Raw genomic sequence first — 22,005 nt, forward strand, 5'->3', positions numbered from 1 at the left:
TGGATTGTATCAGTAATAATATAAAAAAGTCTAATTCATATAATATTACTGAATATACACTTAATAGTTATAGTCATCAAGGTTATTAAAATCTATAAAGACCTGTACTATACTTATTATTACACATATGAAAACCAGGCCAGGTTCACACCATTGTATTCTCACTCTACTAGAAGCAGAATAAGAAAAAAAAGATCCAGCGATGCCACATCTCCCGTAAGCTAGATGTCATTTGCACCCAACAGACCCCAATGAATTTAAAGGGAACCAATCAGCATGATTGTGCTCATATAGCTCCCAGCTGCACCCTACAGATCTACTATGTAGCTCCCCTACCATTACCCGCCACGTCTGCCGGGTTATCTTTATATTGGAGAAAATGTTTTTTATTGTGGCACGTAAGGCTGAGAGAGGGGCGGCAACTAGTCATCATGGCGGAGAGCCGAACGTGACTAGTCACGGCTCTCTGTCAGTCAGCGCACTTTGATGATTGACAAACGGAGAGACCCATTAGTGCCCTCCTTCCCAAATATAAAGTTAACCAGGCAGACGCGGCTGGTATTGTAGGGGATCTATAGGGTCCAGCTGGGAACCATATTGGCACAATCATGCTCATTGGTTCCCTTTCATGGGGTTAGTCTGGTTTCCATCATGATGTCTGCCATTTTACCAGGATTTCTAACAGAATCCCTATTTCTCCTGTTTGCAGGCTTCCCCGGCGCCGTTTCTCCTCAGATGATGATCCCATGATAGCTCAGACGTGAGCGAAGATTTCCAACCTCAGAGCTACAAATGGACTGAACACAAATGGGTGAATTTATCCTTTCATGAGGATTGGATATTGGTTATAATTCATTGAAACTTTATAAAAATTTGTAGCGAAGCACTATTGTGTGTTTTTCTTTTACTATTGTGGATATTGATTTGGAACTGGGCAAGCTTCCAGGTACACAACTAAACCGAGAGAGGTGGTTCGAGGGAGGTGGTTAACCTCTGAAGTCATCTCAAGTTCTTGGTCATAACGAGAGACACCATTATTGCATGAAAAGAAATTTCCCTACATTATCACAAAATAATGCTACTTTGGGACCACCAAGATTTCTAACAGGGCTGAGTAAATTGCATGCTTGACCATTAGACTGACAAAGGTATATCTAGCGCAGTACACTTTACGCATGTAGGGGAGAAGCGTTGGTTGACCACAGCAGAAATTCAGTCTAAGGAAAATGGAGCATTTGCTTTCTTTAACCCCTTAATGCATAATGATGTCTTGGTTCAACAAGGTGATGTTAAGAGGGTACAAAGAGGGCACAGGATGTGCAAATATGACAGAATCTAGAGACTCCATAGAGAACGTTCTGCTGCCTGCTACATTCTCCATCATGAATCCTTTGACAGTGGGTCAGTAATGGTGTGGGGAAATGTTTCTTTGGAGGGCCGAACAGCCCCTCATGTGCTCGCCAGAGGTACCCTGACTGCCATTAGGTAGTGGGATGAGATCCTCAGACACACTGTAAGACCATATGCAGGTGCAGTGGGTCCTGAGTTCCTTCTGATGCAGACAATGCTAGGACAAAGCTATGGACTGGCCTGCCCATTCTCCAGACCTGAAATCAATCGAGCCGACGACAGAGCTCAAAGGCATACAGAAGACAGAAGAGTGCATAAGGCGCGCCTCACCCAGGGGAGAAGACTTCAGTGCACTGGGGGTGCTGGGCCCATTCCAATTGCACCTAAAGATTTCATTTGTATATTTAGAACAACGCCAGAAAGTCTAATAATATTTAGCATTTTAGTGCATTTAGGGTGGGTTCAGACATAGTGGAATCGCAGCGTATCTCATGTTGCAAGTCCAAGTCATGTTGCCTAGTCCATGCTATATCTCTCCAGGCCATAATGTTATTACTTCACTGGTTTTCTCACCTCTGGCCCAGGCCACAGTATACCCCAAGGGATATATTTTTGTACCCAGGGGTGTAAAACCTATTATAAACCTGGGTATAGTCTTGCCCAGGCCACAGTACACCCGGGGGGATAAACTCTATATTTGGGGGTGTAAAACAGTCTAGGCCAGAATATATGCCTCCAGGTCATAATGTTAACACTTCACTGGTTTTCTCACTTTATCTCTAATTTTTGAAAAATGTGCAGATTGTTTTTTTTTTAAAATCATACTCAGATAGACAGCTGCTTCATCTCGTTGGGAAATACAGTACAGTGCTTCCATTGAGCTGACAGTAGATGGCGCTGTCCCATCACTGCATCATCTGCACAATTTTTTTGAGCAGAAGGAGGTTTTTATCACCAAATTTATCATTAACCCAAAGGATATGTCATGAAAAATTAATGTCATAATTGATTGCATAAGCTAAAGGGGTACTCCGGGCAGGATCTTTTTTTTAATATATGCCCGGGGTTTGGCTGTTTGAAAATAATAAAATGCACTTGCTTCTCTGGCCCCCACAGTGCTACCGGTATATTACCGATACCAGTGGAGCCGCGGAAGCCAGGGAGGTAAAGTTGTTAATGGATGGGGTTACAGATGAGGTGTTACAGCTTGCCTGGCAACAGAAGAGACAGAGATCATGTGACCATGGGAACAAAAATGTAAAAATTTTAAATGTAACAAAATTCAGAAAAATTACCTTGCAGTTTTATTTTATTATTTTGTCTCAGTGGCGTAACTGCCAAACTTTTCTTTTTTTCCAATGACATTTTGTTTAGTATTCAGGTCGGGTCTTATTATAATAATATAACACTTAGGTAAAAATATACAAGTCAGCAGTCCAGTACTGGAGGCTAGAATGGCGAATATTTCAACAGCCGTCATATATTTCCCTTTAGTGCTTAAATATGCAGGAAAAAACGTCAGCCATACACAACAGAAAACTAACATACTAAAAGTAATGTGGGAAGCTTCATTAAAATTGTCAGGCAGCTTTCTTGATAAAAAAGCAATTATAAAGCTTAGCACGGCTAACATTGTCATATAACCAACGGCAACATAAAAAACTATAGCGGACCCCTGATTACAATGCAGCGTCATTTTTGCAGATCTATCAGATCTATCAAAATCTGGAAATGGTGGATTAATCAAAAATCCCACCACGCATATTATAATTTCCCCAATAGAGCAAACACAGACTAAGTACATTGATGCTTGAGGACTCATCCATCTTCTTGATTTACTTCCAGGCTTTATATTGTTAAAAGCGGCAAGGACGGTTATAGATTTAGCTAAAACAGAAGAAATGGCGATGGTAAAGACTATTGCAAAAGCCGCCTGTTGAATATGACATGTTATTGTATCTGGCATACCAATAAATAGTAAAGAACAAAGAAAAGATAAGGTAAGAGAAAGAAGCAGAATATAACTGAGATCTCTGTTGTTTGCTTTAACTATAGGGGTGTCTTTGTGCTTGAAGAAAATAGCAAGAACTCCTAAAGTAAGGAGAGAAAGCTGAACGGCAAAAAAGCATAATGACACTCCAAGGGGATCGTCATAAGAAAGAAAGTCTATGGTTCTGGAAATGCACAGGTTTCTCTTCTCATTAGACCATTCATTTTCTGAACATGTTATGCAGTTCATCATATCTAGAAGAAAACAGAATAAATAATAATTTGTTTCAAAGTAACATTAAAGTAAGTAAAATGCAATAATATATAAAATAGTATCAACTAGGAAACATATTGATGAATGAATCATTTTTTTTAATTTATTATAATTTGTTAGCATTTTACCAAAAATATTATTTTTGCAATTTACTTGGGATTATTAAGTACAGAAAACAGCAACTCCTGTCATCCTGGATTTTGATGCTACTGTCACAAGTTACATGCGGATAGAGTAAAATTCCTTTGTATTTCTATATCCCGGACATATATCTTCTAAGATGGAGGTGAGCAGGTGTAAGTCCTGATCATCACATGCACATGTTTCTCTTATAAGTATTTGATGCAATAGAAAAAAACAAAACTTAATATTTGGTCCAGAAACCTTCAATTACAGAGGTCAAACATTTCCTGTAGTTCTTGACCAAGTTTGCACACACTGCAGCAGAGACTTTGTCCTACTCCTCTATACAGATCTTCTCTAGATCTTTTAGTTTTCAGGGCTGTCACTGGCCAACACTGAGTTGACACTCCCTACAAAATTTTTTCTATTGGGCTAGGTCACTCCAGAACTGCTTCTTACAGAGCCACGCCTTAGTTGCCCTGGCTGTGTGTTTCGGGTCATTGCCATGCAGGAAGTCCCAGCTACGACCCATCTTCAATGCTCTTACTGAGGGAAGGAGGTTGTTGACTAAAATCTCATACTACGTGTCCCTATCCTCCCAGACCAAGGAAGATTGACAGTCATCTTGTATATCTTCTATTTTCTAATTATTGCAGCAAAAATTGTTGCCTTCTCACCGTGCTGCCTGCCTATTGTCCTGTAGTCCATCTCAGCTTTGTTCAGGTCTACATTTCTGTCCCTGGTGTTCTTAGACAGCTCTTTGGTCTGAGCCATGGTGGAGAGGTTGAAGTGTTATTAATTGAGTGTGTGAAGGTGTTTTTTTTAAACTAACAGGTTTGTGCAAGCCAGAATTGTTGTTGGTTTGCAGGTGATCAAATACTTATGTTATACAATAAAATGCAAATTGATAATTAAAAAAAAATCTATCTTTTTTTATAGTTGAAGTGTACCTACAATACAAATTTCAGACCTTTCAGTTCACACAGTAACCAAATCAGGACCTATAAACAAATACAGATCCCATAGCAAACCCCTAAGTAAACTGAGACCCCCTAAATTACCTTAGATGCCAGACTAGACCCCCCAAACTAATACAGACCCCAACCCTCAAGCTAATATAAACCCCAGACCTAATTTTATTTTTTTTAATCCTAATTACACCCCTAAACAAATACAGACCCCAACAGATCAGATCCCCTCACCCCTAAAAGAGCACCTATTCTAATAAAATATGTCATCCCATATATTGTATCCATCTATAGTTGACTCACTCAGGTCTTGACTATTCATGTCTATGCAGATCTTACCTGTGGTATTGGTGATCTCCCCTTCTGGACATAGAATGCAATCATAGCAACATTTTTGCTCTGATTTTCTAAGTACCTTTCTGTATCCAGGAAGACAACTTTCACTGCACACTGAACGAGGAACCTGAATAAAGCATGATAGAAACTGAAGTAATAAAATGACAATCGGAGACTGACATATTTTGTAAATATAGATATCAATAAAAGCATTTTAAACATACATTAACCCCTTGTCTCTGCAGCCTCTTTAGGCCTTAAAGGGGTATTCTACCCAAGAGCTAAAAAAATAAACTCTCCCATACCTAGCTGATCTAATTCCTCAAGTCCCCCTGAGTATTTTAAGTTGTCTCCTGTCTTTCTAGCTGTCGCTGTTCCTTAGTCACGCCTTGGGGTGCCAAAATATTTCAGCATGCCACTGCACAGCATGGTCTGGTGAGAGTGCATTTACAAGGCATTACTGTTGTGAAATTTTATTTTTAAATCAATCAACAAAGGTTGTGATCGCAACCAGTTTTGCTATATATTCTCTCTCTCTATTTAAAAAAAAAACGTTTTCTATGTTTAAAGGGGTTATCCAGCGCTACAAAAACATGGTGTCACGGCCGCGGCGGCTTCCCGCGTTCTGGGTCACCGCCGCGACAGCCTCCTGTCCCATGCAGCCGCTGGGGTCCTTGTGTAGGGACCCGGCGCTGCTGCTAGTTCGGCCCCTGGGGCGCCTCACCTCTCCTCCGTTCCTGTCTCGGTCTGTGCCGGCCGGCGCGCGCGTCCCCGCCTCCTAGGGCGCGCGCGCGCCGGCTGTCTCAGATTTAAAGGGCCAGTCCGCCCTTAATTGGTTAGTTGCACCAATCACTCCCCTATAAATCCCAGCATGCCCTGTCCCTTGTGTTGGAGCCTCTACATGCTTCCCATAGCGTTTGGCCCAGCTCCCTGTTGTTCCTGATTCCTGTCCGCTACCTGGTCCCCACTCCTTGTTCCTGGTTCCTGCTTCCCCGTTACACTTTGGTTCCTGTGTTCAGCCTGTCACGTGCGGTCTCACCTACAGACCATTGCCAGTACCATCTCCTGCCTACTGCTCCTGCCACGCCTCGCCTGCCGTCACTAGCAACCAAGCCAGGGGTAGCGACCTGGGGGTCGCCTGCCGCAGCAAGTCCATCCCGCCTTGCGGCGGGCTCTGGTGAAAACCAGCGGCCCCTTAGACTCCGCTCCCTGGTGAGGTTAGTGCCATCCAGGGGCGTAACTACCACTATAGCAGCCATAGCGGCTGCTATGGGGCCCGCCGCATCAGGGGGCCCCATGGCCTGCTCCTGCAATACACTGGGCCCCCTGAGCCGTCATCATTTGCAGCACCGGGTGGCCTTGCTGGTCTCCTGGGTTTAGCAAATGTCCCTTTAACTGCAAGCTCTCCTGACCAGAGCTAGCAGTTATGTAGTTATGACTTCACTTGACCGTTTAGTGGTCAGTCGGGGGGGGGGGGGCCCAATGAAAAGTTTGCTATGGGGCCCAGCCATTTCTAGTTACGCCCCTGGTGCCATCGCTAGAGACGGTCCAGTGGATCCACTACTCCAGGCGTTACACATGGCCACTTTCTTCCAGAGACAGCACCACCCTTGTCTCCAGTTTGGATGGGTTTTTTTTATAACTCGGTTCCATTGAAGTAAATGGAGCTTAATTGCAAACCACACCTAAACTGGAGACAAGAGTGGTGCTGTCTCTAGAAGAAAGTGGCTATGTTTTTGTAGCGCTGGATAACTCCTTTGAATCAACTTTATACGTATGGCCACTGGGTGTTTCCCTTCACTATTCATGTGTACAGCTACTACGCATCAACATTCAGTAGCAGAGAATCCTGGGGTTGTTCGCATTGTATGGTCAGCTCTCCTGTCACACAGCACCAAAACCTCTGTAATCACACAGTGACATTATACTGAGTGAACTTTTGCATAACAAAGAGCATTGTCTCCTGGTATAGTTGACAATATATTTAGAAAAAGTTAATAAATAATATAATTAGCCTTAGGTGATATACAACCTGCATTATAAACAGATGTCTTTCCTTGCTAGAGTGCGCAAAGGACTGGGACTTCCTGTGTTTAGTCACTTTTTTTTGAGCAAAGACCAAATATTTGCATGGATCATACATTGGCCGTTTGTATAACATTGATTTAAACATAGAAAAAAATAAATAAAGTGAACATATTGTAAAACTGCTTGCAGTCACAACTCATGTTGATTTCTTTAAAAAAAATAACAATTTTAGATATGGTTTAGATTACACATACTGAATGCCTGAGCTCCAGAGGGAACATGGAAAGTTAGATATTGTTATTTTACATTTGTATAATTACCTTTTTGAAACTTTTATGCCATTGGATCGCACTTTCATTCAAATTCAACTGTTTCCCAAGAGGAGCAGATTTGGTATAGGTTCCAATTTGATTAGTCTGAATTGTATAATCAGGAGTCATTAACCAGTTCAAAATATCATATTTCCCTGGAATTTCTCCATTGTTAAAATAGAAATTTTCACCAGAAGTTGTATTGAAATTCACACTTTTTAGGAATTTGTTGAGCTGAAAAAGTAACATCTGTAAGTATGACTCAATATATGATGTATACTATACTGTATTATTTTAAAGAGGTGAAAAATAAAAATTGTTTTCAAATCAATTGGTGACAGAAAAAGACACAGAAAATGATTTTCATTAAAAATGTCAAGTCTTCAAGTATTTATCAGCTGCTATATGTCCTGCAGGAAGTAGCATTTAGAATTAAATTCAACCTGAAATTGACAAATATTTCAGGTAATGCGACCAAAAATTGCATTGAGAGCAATTAAACTGAGAGCACATAGCCAATACACAGGGGGACATTTATTAAAGGGAAACTCCAGGTAGAGGTTTAAAAAAAATGAAATTTCTCCAGCAGCATAAAGCATTACTTACCTATCCCAGTTTTGAAACTACCAAAAATCCATTTGTTTTGGGGGGTTTTGTTCTGTTTTGTGTTTCTGCACTTTCTGGTTTATCAGTTGCACACAGTACTACAGGTTCCAGAATGCAATGCTTTCCCTCAGCTGTTCATCACAGTCCTCCACCCTGCCTACTCCCCACCCAAATCTGTTGCAGAACATCTAGGCTGTGTTCACGCAGTTTTGTTGTGTTCCTGAATTATTTGCATTAATTTATGATTTCATTGTGGTGCCACCCACACAGCACGCTGTATTCTCTACCTGTAACACCACACAGCACGCTGTATTCTCTACCTGTAACACCACACAGCCTGCTGTATTCTCTACCTGTAACACCACACAGCACACTGTATTCTCTACCTGTAACACCACACAGCACGCTGTATTCTCTACCTGTAACACCACACAGCACGCTGTATTCTCTACCTGTAACACCACACAGCCTGCTGTATTCTCTACCTGTAACACCACACAGCACACTGTATTCTCTACCTGTAACACCACACAGCACTCTGTATTCTCTACCTGTAACATCACACAGCACGCTGTATTCTCTACCTTTAACACCACACAGCACGCTGTATTCTCTACCTATAACACCACACAGCACTCTGTATTCTCTACCTGTAACATCACACAGCACGCTGTATTCTCTACCTTTAACACCACACAGCACGCTGTATTCTCTACCTGTAACACCACACAGCACACTGTATTCTCTACCTGTAACACCAAACAGCACTGTATTCTCTACCTGTAACACCACACAGCAAGCTGTATTCTCTACCTGTAACATCACACAGCACACTGTATTCTCTACCTGTAACACCACACAGCACGCTGTATTCTCTACCTTCAACACCACACAGCACACTGTATTCTCTACCTTTAACACCACAAAGCACGCTGTATTCTCTACCTGTAACACCACACAGCACGCTGTATTCTCTATCTATAACACCACACAGCACACTGTATTCTCTATCTGTAACACCACACAGCACACTGTATTCTCTACCTTTAACACCACAAAGCACGCTGTATTCTCTACCTGTAACACCACACAGCACGCTGTATTCTCTATCTATAACACCACACAGCACACTGTATTCTCTATCTGTAACACCACACAGCACACTGTATTCTTTACCTGTAACACCACACAGCACACTGTATTCTCTACCTGTAACACCACACAGCACGCTGTATTCTTTACCTGTAACACCACACAGCACACTGAATTCTCTACCTGTAACATCACACAGCACACTGTATTCTCTACCTGTAACACCACACAGCATGCTGTATTCTTTACCTGTAATACCACACAGCACTGTATTCTCTATCTGTAACACCACACAGCACGCTGTATTCTCTACCTTTAACACCACACAGCACTCAGTATTCTCTACCTGTAACACCACACAGCACACAGTATTCTCTACCTGTAACACCACACAGCACACTGTATTCTCTACCTGTAACACCACACAGCAAGCTGTACTCTCTACCTGTAACACCACACAGCACACTGTATTCTCTACCTGTAACACCACACAGCGCTGTATTCTCAACCTGTAACACCACACAGCACGCTGTATTCTCTACTTGTAACACCACACAGCACTCTGTATTCTCTACCTGTAACATCACACAGCACGCTGTATTCTCTACCTTTAACACCACACAGCACACTGTATTCTCTACCTGTAACACCACACAGCACGCTGTATTCTCTACCTGTAACACCACACAGCACGCTGTATTCTTTACCTGTAACATCACACAGCATGCTGTATTCTCTACCTGTAACATCACACAGCACGCTGTATTCTCTACCTGTAACACCACACAGCATGCTGTATTCTCTACCTGTAACACCACACAGCACACTGTATTCTCTACCTGTAACACCACACAGCACTGTATTCTCTACCTGTAACACCACACAGCAAGCTGTATTCTCTACATTTATCACCACAAAGCACGCTGTATTCTCTACCTGTAACATCACACAGCACACTGTATTCTCTACCTGTAACACCACACAGCACACTGTATTCTCTACCTGTAACACCACACAGCGCTGTATTCTCTACCTGTAACACCACACAGCACGCTGTATTCTCTACCTTTAACACCACACAGCAAGCTGTATTCTCTACCTTTATCACCACAAAGCACGCTGTATTCTCTACCTGTAACATCACACAGCACACTGTATTCTCTACCTGTAACACCACACAGCACGCTGTATTCTTTACCTTCAACACCACACAGCACACTGTATTCTCTACCTTTAACACCACACAGCACACTGTATTCTTTACCTGTAACACCACACATCACACTGTATTCTCTACCTGTAACACCACACAGCAAGCTGTATTCTCTACCTTTATCACCACAAAGCACGCTGTATTCTCTACCTGTAACATCACACAGCACGCTGTATTCTCTACCTGTAACACCACACAGCACGCTGTATTCTCTATCTATAACACCACACAGCACACTGTATTCTCTATCTGTAACACCACACAGCACACTGTATTCTTTACCTGTAGCACCACACATCACACTGTATTCTCTACCTGTAACACCACACAGCACGCTGTATTCTTTACCTGTAACACCACACAGCACACTGAATTCTCTACCTGTAACATCACACAGCACACTGTATTCTCTACCTGTAACACCACACAGCATGCTGTATTCTTTACCTGTAATACCACACAGCACTGTATTCTCTATCTGTAACACCACACAGCACGCTGTATTCTCTACCTGTAATACCACACAGCACACAGTATTCTCTACCTGTAACACCACACAGCACACTGTATTCTCTACCTGTAACACCACACAGCGCTGTATTCTCTACCTGTAACACCACACAGCACACTGTATTCTCAACCTGTAACACCACACAGCACGCTGTATTCTCTACTTGTAACACCACACAGCACTCTGTATTCTCTACCTGTAACATCACACAGCACGCTGTATTCTCTACCTTTAACACCACACAGCACACTGTATTCTCTACCTGTAACACCACACAGCACGCTGTATTCTCTACCTGTAACACCACACAGCACGCTGTATTCTTTACCTGTAACGCTGATATTGGAATAAAGTAAAGAACTTTTTGAATTTTTTTTCTTTTCATTTCCACGCACATATTATGATCAAGTATCAGTTATCTTTGAAGTTGAGCCCCACAATAAGGCTCTGATCCTCTCTGCCATTTAGCATCATTTACTTTTTACTTATCATTTTTGAGAATACGCTGCAGTACTGCAATGACACTCCAACATGTGTGAACACAGCCCTAATTTCACTGCAGACTTGTGCACAATTAGAGAAAACAAGCAACACCTGCTTCTGGCCGGTCAAAGATGGTGAATCACTCAGGGGATTGGGGGATCCCTGCCCCCTGTCTGCATCATCAGCCTGATCTCAGCAAACACACACAATGTGAGACAGAGGCATGGAATATTTGTCTCCTAAGGTGGGAGAGCAGTGAGAGCAGGAGACAATGTGGATTTGCACAGGGGCCATTTTTCACTTCCTGGATTTCTATTAGCTACCAGTGTGGCAGAACCGTACATATATGGTAATACACTGTATAGACACTTATATTTAACTTTTAATATACTTTTAATAGAAAACAAGTTATTCTCATCCGGAGTTCCCCTTTAAGTCTGGCTTTTTTTGTGTCAGGCTTAAAAATGTCCCCGTAGCACAGATGCCTCTACATAAATCTTGTGTGAACCAGTGTGCATGCATAGTCCAAAAACTAAACGTCCAAAAACTAAATTCAGTAGTCAGGTTAATCTGAAAATAGTAATTCCCTTCAGTCCCTGTCATTTATGTGACAATGATAAATTAAAAAGCTGTGATCTCATGGCTACAGACTAAGATACAGATTCACTAAAATTTTGAACAGGTTTTCACAACCTGCCTGTCTTCTTCTTTTTTTTTTTACATTACAAAAGATAAATTAAAACATGCATTTTAAATAGATTCATCTGTTAACACCATGTTAACACTCAAAGGACTTTGGGGCATTCCAATGATACACAATTCACTTTACAGTATCTTTATTCTATAGGTCAGTCCAAATACAACGATACTCATGTGTACACAGTTTTTAAGTATTTTACTATTTTTAAACCAGCAAAACTTTTTTTTTTTTTTTTTACAAATAAGTGAGTATCTGTCTGCTCATAGTCCTCACCCTCTATGAAGCATAGCTGATGGCATACCAATATGGCATGATGCGCAAAGCCATAGTCTTTTATGATGTACTAGTACATTATTTGTCATGAAAGAGTTAAATAGTATGATTCTGTTGCTTTGGACAAGGATATGTTTTTCACAACGTTTATGCACAGGTTTTTACAATCTACCATTCTTACTGTTATTATAGGGCCCCATGAAACTTGCATGGGCCGCATTTGTGGAGTGGCTCTGGGTCACACTGCTGGCAATCTGCTGTCTGTGCCTGGGGGGGATTTGGGTCGGGGTGACTCTGGATCACACTGCCGGCAATCTGTCTGTGCTTAGTGGAGGAGGGAGGGTTGTAGCTCTGGGTCACACTGCTGGCAATCTGCTGTCTGTACAGGGCAGGGGTTATGGCTCTGGGTCACACTGCTGGCAATCTGCTGTCTGTACAGGGCAGGGGTTATGGCTCTGGGTCACACTGCTGGCAATCTGCTGTCTGTACAGGGCAGGGGTTATGGCTCTGGGTCACACTGCTGGCAATCTGCTGTCTGTACAGGGCAGGGGTTGTGGCTCTTAGGGTCCTATTCCATGGGCCGAGCAGGGCCCGTTCAACAATGTAAACGAGCGTCGATCTGCTAGATCAGCGCTCGTTTACTGGGCCTATTCCACGGCCTGACAATCGTTTAGCGAGGGCTGCAGGGACATCGTTACTGATGTCCTTGCAGCCCTTGTTTCATACATTACCTGTCCAGGCGCAGGTCTTCTCCTTCTCTTGGTCCCGCGTTGCAGCAGTTTCGGTGCGGCCTGACTAAATTCACAGACCGCTCAGCCAATCACTGACCGGGACCGCCTCAGTCTGAGCAGCTCAGTCAGATGGCACCGAAGCTGCAGCGGCGCGGGACTGGGAGAAGGAAAAGACCTGCGCCTGGACAGGTAATGTATGAAACAAGGGCTGCAAGGACATCAGTAACGATGCGCGGGTGGCGACCCATGATTTTAGGTTTGAACCTAAATGAACGATCAGCCAATGACAACGATCATTGGCTGATCGTTCCCTCTATTCCACGGAGCAATAATTTGCCAAATCAGGCCGATTTGGCCGATTATCGCTCAGTGGAATAGGACCTTTAATCACACTGCCAGCAATCTGCTGTCATAGGAGCATAGCTAAAGGCTGATGGGCCCTTGTGCAAAATTTTAGCTTACCACAGTACGTACCATAGTTTACCATAAGTTACACATCAATATGTAACTTACTATACTTTATAACACTTTGTAGATTCCACATAACATACGTTATACAGTACACCAGGGATGGCAGGACCTCAGTGACCAGAGCAGGGGGTGAGGAGTTTCCTATTGCATACCTAACCAAATATATTTGTTCAGAACTCTGGGAAAGCTGTATCCCACCTGTAATAATTCACAGTACAGCTCCAGACTCCTGAATGGTAGTTTATGACAACTGCATTGAAGTAAAGGGTAATAACTGCATAACCATTCAAATATATTGTTCATGAGTCTTTGAAAGCTGTGTGCCACTTATATAATAACTTTTAGAACTATTAAAATGTAGTTTACAACTTTTGACCCCAGAGTTGTGGTGAAACTACAATTCCCAGCATGCCCTGAGAGCTGCATGAGTTGTAATTTCATCACAACTGGGGAGCAATAGGTTGCATACTGCTTGCTGCCATTCAGGATCCTGAGAAAGCTTGGTGACACTTCTAAAGTGCAGCTCTCATCTTTGGTGGTTCATGACAGCTAAGCTAAGCAGCAATGGTGGAGTGAGGGGGTTAATTGGAATGAGAGGTTACCTAAGCCGCTCATGTGCTTCTATCAGTAGCCACAGCTCACAGTCCCCATGGTTCTTATGTACAGAGTGCAGGGTCCGCAAACCTCCCCCCTCCCCTTTACATGTCTGTGCCTGGAGAGAAGGAGACAGGGACAGGAGGAGACGGGGTACGACAGTCTGGAGTAGTTGTGTCTATGGCTAGAGAGAGTCCTCCTCATAACCACTGCCAAAGGAGATAATGTGAGTGGACCTACAGTTCCAGAGCAGCGAGAGCGCAGGTACTGGAGCTGCCTTCACCAGACTGCATTAGGATTATAGACGTAATGCTGAGGATCCTCCCCTCAACAGGCAGGGGGCGCAGAGAATAGAGCAGCCTTCCCAGTGCAGTTCTCCCGAACTGGCTGTCATGATCACAGCTGATTCGGGAGAACTACACAGAGAACTGCAAAGAGGAACTGGTAAGAGGGCCAGCGGGCCCCCCTAGCATAGGGGCCTGGTCGCCATGGCGACCGCTGCGACCCCTATAGCTAAGCCACTGGGGGGTGTATCTGGGTCACACTGCCGGCGATCTGCTGTCTGTGCCCAGCGGGCAGGCAGTGTAGTTTCCCAGCTCTGCTGTATGCAAGCATTTAGGAAACAGTTGAAAAAGTGACAGCACATAGAGAGGCGTGAGACTCAAAATACTTGGTGAGTATGACCAGTAAGTTTGTGGAGCATTTAATTTTTTTCCATCATGAGAAGATACCCCTTTAAGTATATTAGTCTGGTCTTTTAAAACCATTCCAATTTCTCATGTAGCCCTATGGGAAAATTAACTACCCACCTCTGATTTAGATGCTGCTGTCAAAAATAACAATTACATTTAAATTACCATAGAGAATGTGAAAGGTGGTGCAGTGGCCTGAATCAGCTCTATGAAACATGATTGCGGGAGCAAATTCATTGTTCAATGCAGCCTGAGGCCTCTGCTAGGCCTCCAGTGGTTGTTTGCCTACAGCACACTGGACCTATGGAATCCTGAGCTAATGGATCTGTGCTTCCCAACAGCGGCTCAGGCACAGTGAGCTATTGAGGCTGTAGCCTTCCTTTTTACATTTGCCTCTGCTGTGCTGTTTTTGGGATGCACAGCAGCCTGTTTGTAAATCAGGCTTATAAATGTGTGCATACTAAAATGGCCCTAGAAAGTACAAAGCTAACAGAGAAGCATAAACCCCACCTCTGGTCAATCTCACACCCTGAACAGAGGCATTTTTTTCTGAAATAAAGAAATTACACTACTCATAAAAAGCGATATTTGGCTTGTGGTTGAAATTTATGGAATTTATGAAGGTATGATGAAAAACTTATTGATGACTAATCAGTTGATGAAAAATGCTAATAAGAATCAAATTTAGGTACAACCCAAAACAAATAATTATGTAAAGTATAAATGTAGTAATAATAAGCCCTAATAAGACACATTTTTGTAATTGGATATTTTTTCAATAAAAAAGAATGACTGTACCTGTGATACCTGGAATGTTTTTTGGAAATACGATTTGTAATCATTCTGTGTATTGCTGCTTGAACTCATTACCCAGTTGTGTAATCCATGTGCAATGGCGTATGTAGCTCTGTAAACGGCATACGTTAACCTAAAATTTTTGAGATCAAAGTTTGACCCATAGCTTGTTAATGTTTCTTTTCCAGTGCAATTTCTAGTCGTACCTATGATATTTCTGTAAATGGTGTCATTTGCAGGTAAACACCAAAATGCATCATACCACACCAATGCAGTGAATAAATCATCTAGAAACGAGGATGGATTAGCACTAGAAATATACTCTTTCAAGCCTGGAATTTCCCCTTTTTGAATTGAAAACATAAGGGAGCCATTGAGCACATCTAAATATGTCTCCTGTGTAAGAATGGAAAGTGTTGTTGGTAAAATCCAGACTTTTCCAGACATATAAGTCATTGTATTTGTGTACATCATATTAAGAAATAGATCGAAAGTAGAGAAAATAATGACAACATTGGCAGATGACTTTTTGATAATTTCCAAAGTTTTTGTCATACTGACAAGATATGTATTTGAAATAATTTGAAAGTATGCTATACAAATTTCATTTTGAAGGAGCTGTTTTTTTAACTCATTACTAGCTTGAAGATTATTTTCGTCATCAGAAGTGATCATTCCTACCCACGTCCAGCCAAATCGGTTGAGGAACTGTACAAATCCATCAAACTCATTTCGTTCATTTGGTACAGTCCGGAGTAAAGATGGGTATTTTATTTTATCACCTAAATCTAGATCCTGAGCTCCATAACTCACCTAAAAAAGTAAGAATCCTGTTAAGGCAAGAGAGAGTGACATTTCAGCTTATGAATTATTACTGACTAACCTTGATGGACGAGTTTTTTTCTTTGTACTATGCTATTTTGTAACTATAAAGTTACGTATAAAGTATACTATAGGATTATATAGCCGCAGCATGAAGATCTACTGAGCTGCCATCACTACACCAGTGCCTGATTGCCTACATCAGGGGCAGAGACAAGAGATGAAGTACCATAGGTTGGGTAAGAGATAGTATTTAACTGCAGGCATATGGGAAATTATATTGTAAGTGTTGCATCACTTGATCTGATTGTGGCGTTGTTAGTAGTGACTGGTGGGTCAGAGTGCAGAACACCTGAAACAGCAGGACATTGCCTATAGTTTCACACAGTTGGGTGGTTTAAAGATATACACTCATTGACAAAAAATAATGTTAAAATAGAAATGTCGGATTGCTGGTAGGTATGTCAATGGTTACTGGTGTGGATGATTAGACACTGGGTCTTACCACAACAGGGCGTAAAAAATGTTTCCCTGCTGCCCTATAAAAAGGCAGGAGCTAGGCTCTATAGAGATTCAGGGAACAAGCCCCATAGCATTGTTTTGCCGTCCATAAAAAAATAATTAAAAATAAGCAAGCTATAGAGCAATGCAGCTTAAAACACCACAGGCTTGGATACAATACATTATTAGCAGAAATTACTAATGAAACATTATTACTACCAAGAAATAAATATTACTAACAAAACTAAACACCCAATTTCATATGCACGAACTGTCTTGGATCCTGCACTGATTTTTGGGTACTGTCTGATTTGTGGGTACTGCCCGATAGTCCTCATATGTCCTGTTAGTTGTTCAGACATCTCCAGCCAGGATGTTATGGTGCTCACAGGCTGCAAAGATAAGTCATGTCCTGGCTTAATAAGCAGTATAACATCCTTATCGACATTTTAACCAATAAAGTGTTTGATGGCTGAAGGGGGGTTCTCAAGGGGTCTTGCTAATCCAAAAGGTGTTAGAAAATTTTCTATGTCTGAATACCTCTTACAAATATCTATGAGGGAGATTTATCAAAGGGGTGTAAAGCAGAACTGTCTCAGTTTCCCCAATCAGATTCCAGTTTTCATTCATTACAGATTCATTGGAAAATGAAAGGTGGAATCTGATTGGTTGCTAGGGGCAACTGAGCCAATTCTACTTTTACACCAGTTTGATAAATCTCCCCCTTTGTCTTTCTTTTCCGCACTCTCCAGCAATCCTATAACCTCTGATTTTTCCTTCAATATCTTTTTTCTACGTATGCCTTAGCAGGAGTACTTTGGGCATTTAGGTACCTAAGCTATAAATATCAAACAGCTCACAGCCTTGGGACACGGGCCAATCGACCAATCGAATACATAAATATGCAGAGTATTGAGATGGATTTGATGGAGGGGCAGGACAAAGGACACCATAAAACGGGGACCATAAAAAGCCATTACCATTTTCTCTCATCAAAGAAAATGGGGGGCTCATACCGCTTCTTATTCCGAGGTATGATTTATGGGGAAACTGTCATTCACTGTCATACCATCATGCCTGGACAGCCAAAGCTTTCAGGCTTGATGGGAACTTTTGTTTTGAAACAGCTGGAGGGCCGTATGTTTCACACCTGTGCCACAGACCACAAGTGGACATAGCAACATATGACTCCAGAGACTAAAAATATATTTCTAATACATTGCTTTAAAAAAGTTATCATTAAGGATATGATAAAAGAGAAGTCCAGTGCTCAATGGAACTCACAGCAGTAATATGGATATGCACCAATAATAGGTATAGAAAAGGTCTTACTCCATTGTGGGGGAGAAGATCTCAAATAAGTAATCTAAACCCCCTCCAGGTAGGCAGTGTAGTAAAACTGATGGCAGTCAGCGAATATCGTCAAGTCAGTTTATTTCCAGAAACAATAGGCTTAAGTAAGTAGTGGCAGTGCCTTACCGCAGACTGAGACTGCAGCATAATAGCTTAGCTCCTCTCAGCAAGAGCCCTTTTCTTGCTTATTTTTGCCAACCACAGACCCACAAAAATCAGACAAAAGCAGAGACTCGCCATGTACACCTAACTCTCAAAGAGGTGCGGGTGAGCCCCACACGCGCAAGCAAGATGGCACCGCAAGCTCCCAGAGATAGAGACCTGGATCTGTTTGTGTGGTGAATACACTTTGCCTGTCTGATCCAGGGGATTCAGATGCTATCCCTATTTCCAGATCTTACCTCTAGAAGACTATTCAGCAATCCCTGCGCTCAGCACTATCTCCGGTTCTTCGTGTGCTCACAGAGCTTAAACAGGAGGTACGCCATATTGGAGGTCACGTGGAATACCTCTAGGTATCAGTCTCCACGAACATGGTGAGCTTCCGCGACTCCATAATTATATGCCTTCCCCTCATATAACTTGGTTGTGAGGGGCCAAAGCATTGGCTAAGGTTACCTCTTCATCCCTCTCGCGCACTGACCATTATTTTGCTTAGGTATTCCCCCCATACCATATTTCTCTACACTGTAGACAGCTTTGGTATCTATAAGATCCAATTCCTGGTAGTGTATGTCTACCACTGTCTTGCCATAATGTATATAGTTCCTCTGTTTTGGTTAATCACCACCTCCCCCCCTCAGACCCCATAATTTATCATCTACCATTGCAATTATAACTTATTTCTGAGGTCTACGCCCATGGCATTGATTAAAGTGTCGACATGTCAAGGGTTAGAATTCCCCTCATATCCTTTCCCTACCGAAGAAAAACAAAGTGTCAATATTCTTCTTGCAAGCGACACATTTAAAATCCCAGAAGATCAATTAGTTACCTAATAATTATTTTTCCTCTTGATTCCGCAGTGCTGGTGACAGCTGAGCTTCCAGTGGAGGGTCTATAGCCATCCACAAGGATGTGCCTTTTCTTCTTAATTTGTCTCACGGCGCTGGAGATGGCAGGTCTCTGTTTGTCTAAGGTAAGATAGGCCACATGCCATATACCTTAGCCTGCTTGTATGCTAAAAAAAACCCCCAACAAGTTGCTTTGCTTGGTTGCACTCTGAAAGAGTTACGCTATAATAATACTTTCGCACTTGCAATAACTTGCCAGATGTGTCCTCTGCTATTATATTGGAGATACATAAGGCCTACATGAAGGGTCTTTTCATTTCCCTAGGATCTTGAGTTCAAAATGAACAAATATGGACTCCCTACTTTCTCAAATCCAAAAAGAGCTGGTGCATAAACTCTCTGCTGCTCAAGTTGTTTCACAAGAACTTTGTATCCTTCGCAAAAATTAAGAGACCTCTTGAACACTAAACTAACTATTAATCTTGAAGATTTGGGCTAAGCTACTGGCCAGACAATTGAGTACTCTCTTACACCCCTTCATTCATAGCAATCAGACTGGCTTTGTGAAGGGCGGGTAAGGTAAACACAACACCTATAGAGTATTACAGGCAGTACACCATGTTTATCAAACTAAGACCTCATTGAAACTTCTTGGCGCCAATGCAGAGAAAGCCTTCGATAGAGTGGACTGGGACTACATGGCTGCCACCCTTAGAAAATTTAATTTCCCTGCCCAATTTACACTCTACTCATGTCCCAAAGCCAAAGTAAAATTAAGTAGTATTCTTTCCCCTCTCTTCCCCCTTGAGAATGAATTTAGCAGGGCTGCCTGCTTTCACCCACATTATATATCCTGGTGATGAAAACTCTTGCAAAGTTTGAGGCAGGATCCCCTTACAGAAGGCCTAAAAGTGGGAACGCAGACTCACCTACCGTCAGCCTTTGCTGATGACCTTAATCTAATGGTTACCAGTTCAACCCATTCTCTCATCCATATCCAGAACAAGCTCACCCAATTTGGCACACTCGCTAATTTTAAAGTTAACTATAGCAAATCGGAAATTCTTAACATTACATTGCCCGCTTCCCAAGGCACACTGTTGCAGAAAACTTCACCCTTTCTTAGGCCAACCTACTTGGTAAAATAGCTAGGAATTTAAATTTCTTCCTCCTTCCACTCACCTTACTTCGAACTGCTTCTTACAAAAATTTCAGATCTCCTATCCTCATACAATATAATGCCATGGATCATGAGGAAAAGCTTTCTACAAACGTACCTAATGCCAATTATTTTATATACCATGGCCCTCACTTGGTCTTTCTTTGTAGACATGAAACGCCTCTTCTTTACCTTCTTATGGAAGCAGAGAAGGTCAAAGCTCACTCATAGACGTCTTATTCAGAAAAAGGCGAGAGAAGGCATAGGTTCACCTGATGTTGAGTTGTATTTTTCGGCTATTCAATTGCAAAGGTAGGTCTATCTAGTTACAGTGGGAGGCCTCTTAATAGGTTCAGATTTAGAGAAATACACATTGGGGGAAGAAAATTTTCGCTTGCTGTGGCTACCTACTATGACAGATATTAACAGCCTGACCAACCCTCTGATAGAGGTACATTACGTGTCAGAGCTTGTTACTTGACGACCCACCCTACCTCATCTCTCACCCCAGCCAATTTACTTCCATACATCATTGGTTCCCCCTCCAAAGAAAAGGGACTCTCTTTGGAGACATATGAAACATTTTACCATCTCTGACCATCTAAAAACTCTGTTACACCTCTCTTTCTTTTACTCACAACTGCTGTCAGATTCTGCACCCTCTGACCAAATCTTTCTACTTTCTTTGGAGTCTGAGTTAGGTGTGACATTATCTGCATCTGAGAGGAAGGCAGTGCTACAAACTTCTCATAGCTTCTCTTGCTGTGTCAAACTTCAAGAGAGTCATTATAAACCCCTCTCCCAATGGTATAAAACTCTCGAACTCCTGTTCTGTATGGGCCTTTCACTTACAAAGGAATACTAGTGCTGTCACTGGGGCACTGGGAACCTTTCTCACATTTGGTAGGAATGACCCATCATACAGCCATTTTAGAGCGTATCATTAATTTGTTATGCACTTCCACAATTGTCATAACTCTGCCAATGATAGCCCTAGCTCTCCCATCGCCATAACACAAACCATACACGCAGTAAAAACCTGCTCTATAGATATAAAAAAATGAGGATCTTAGCAAACTATTTGATCAGAGTGTACCATGTTACCACGTTAAGGTGTCCTCAGAGACATGATCCTACATTCTCACGATAGCAATGGTCTCTCCTGGGCTAAATAAACCTACAACTGGGCAGATAGGAGCCAAATGTTAAGCGACATGCAGAGTGCAGTCTGCAGAGTGAACAGAGGAAAGAGGTGCTGCCAATTTTTTATATTTTTTTTCTGTTTGCATGCTGTCTTTTTGCATTTTCTCAATAAAAAAATTGATAAAAAAAGCTTATGTAAGTAAGCATTAGTGCTATGCAAATAAGGCCTTAAACACACGTTTTTTGTTCCGTACCGCAAATATTTAGACTTTCCCGACTCCCAGCAGCATATTGACAGATGAAGCCGTGTGTGTGTGTGTGTGTGTGGGGGGGGGAATCAGAGATGATACTTTCTGTCAAGCCTTCTACGGACAGCACATCTGTGAAAGACGAGATGTGTGAATAAGGCCTACATCTTTTTGTACCTCAGCCAATAAAAATAATGACACGAGCCTTACTGGAAAAAGGCCGCCC

At 42.1% G+C, this 22,005-nt stretch overlaps 1 protein-coding gene across 1 annotated transcript in view; it reads right to left on the reverse strand.

Annotated features, from left to right (window-relative positions):
- Positions 1-2,662: 2,662 nt before the first annotated feature.
- LOC138768704 (vomeronasal type-2 receptor 26-like) overlaps positions 2,663-22,005 on the reverse strand; it is a 97,140-nt gene continuing 77,797 nt past the window's right edge. Inside the window, exons 2-4 of the mRNA XM_069946657.1 lie at positions 7,389-7,613; positions 5,044-5,167; positions 2,663-3,594 (exon numbers count right to left, since the gene is read on the reverse strand). Coding sequence (XP_069802758.1) covers positions 2,663-3,594; positions 5,044-5,167; positions 7,389-7,613 — 1,281 coding nt within the window. The remainder of the gene's footprint in view (positions 3,595-5,043; positions 5,168-7,388; positions 7,614-22,005) is intronic.

Source organism: Dendropsophus ebraccatus, chromosome 12, assembly GCF_027789765.1.
Source record: "Dendropsophus ebraccatus isolate aDenEbr1 chromosome 12, aDenEbr1.pat, whole genome shotgun sequence".
Classification (NCBI taxonomy): Eukaryota; Metazoa; Chordata; class Amphibia; order Anura; family Hylidae; genus Dendropsophus; species Dendropsophus ebraccatus.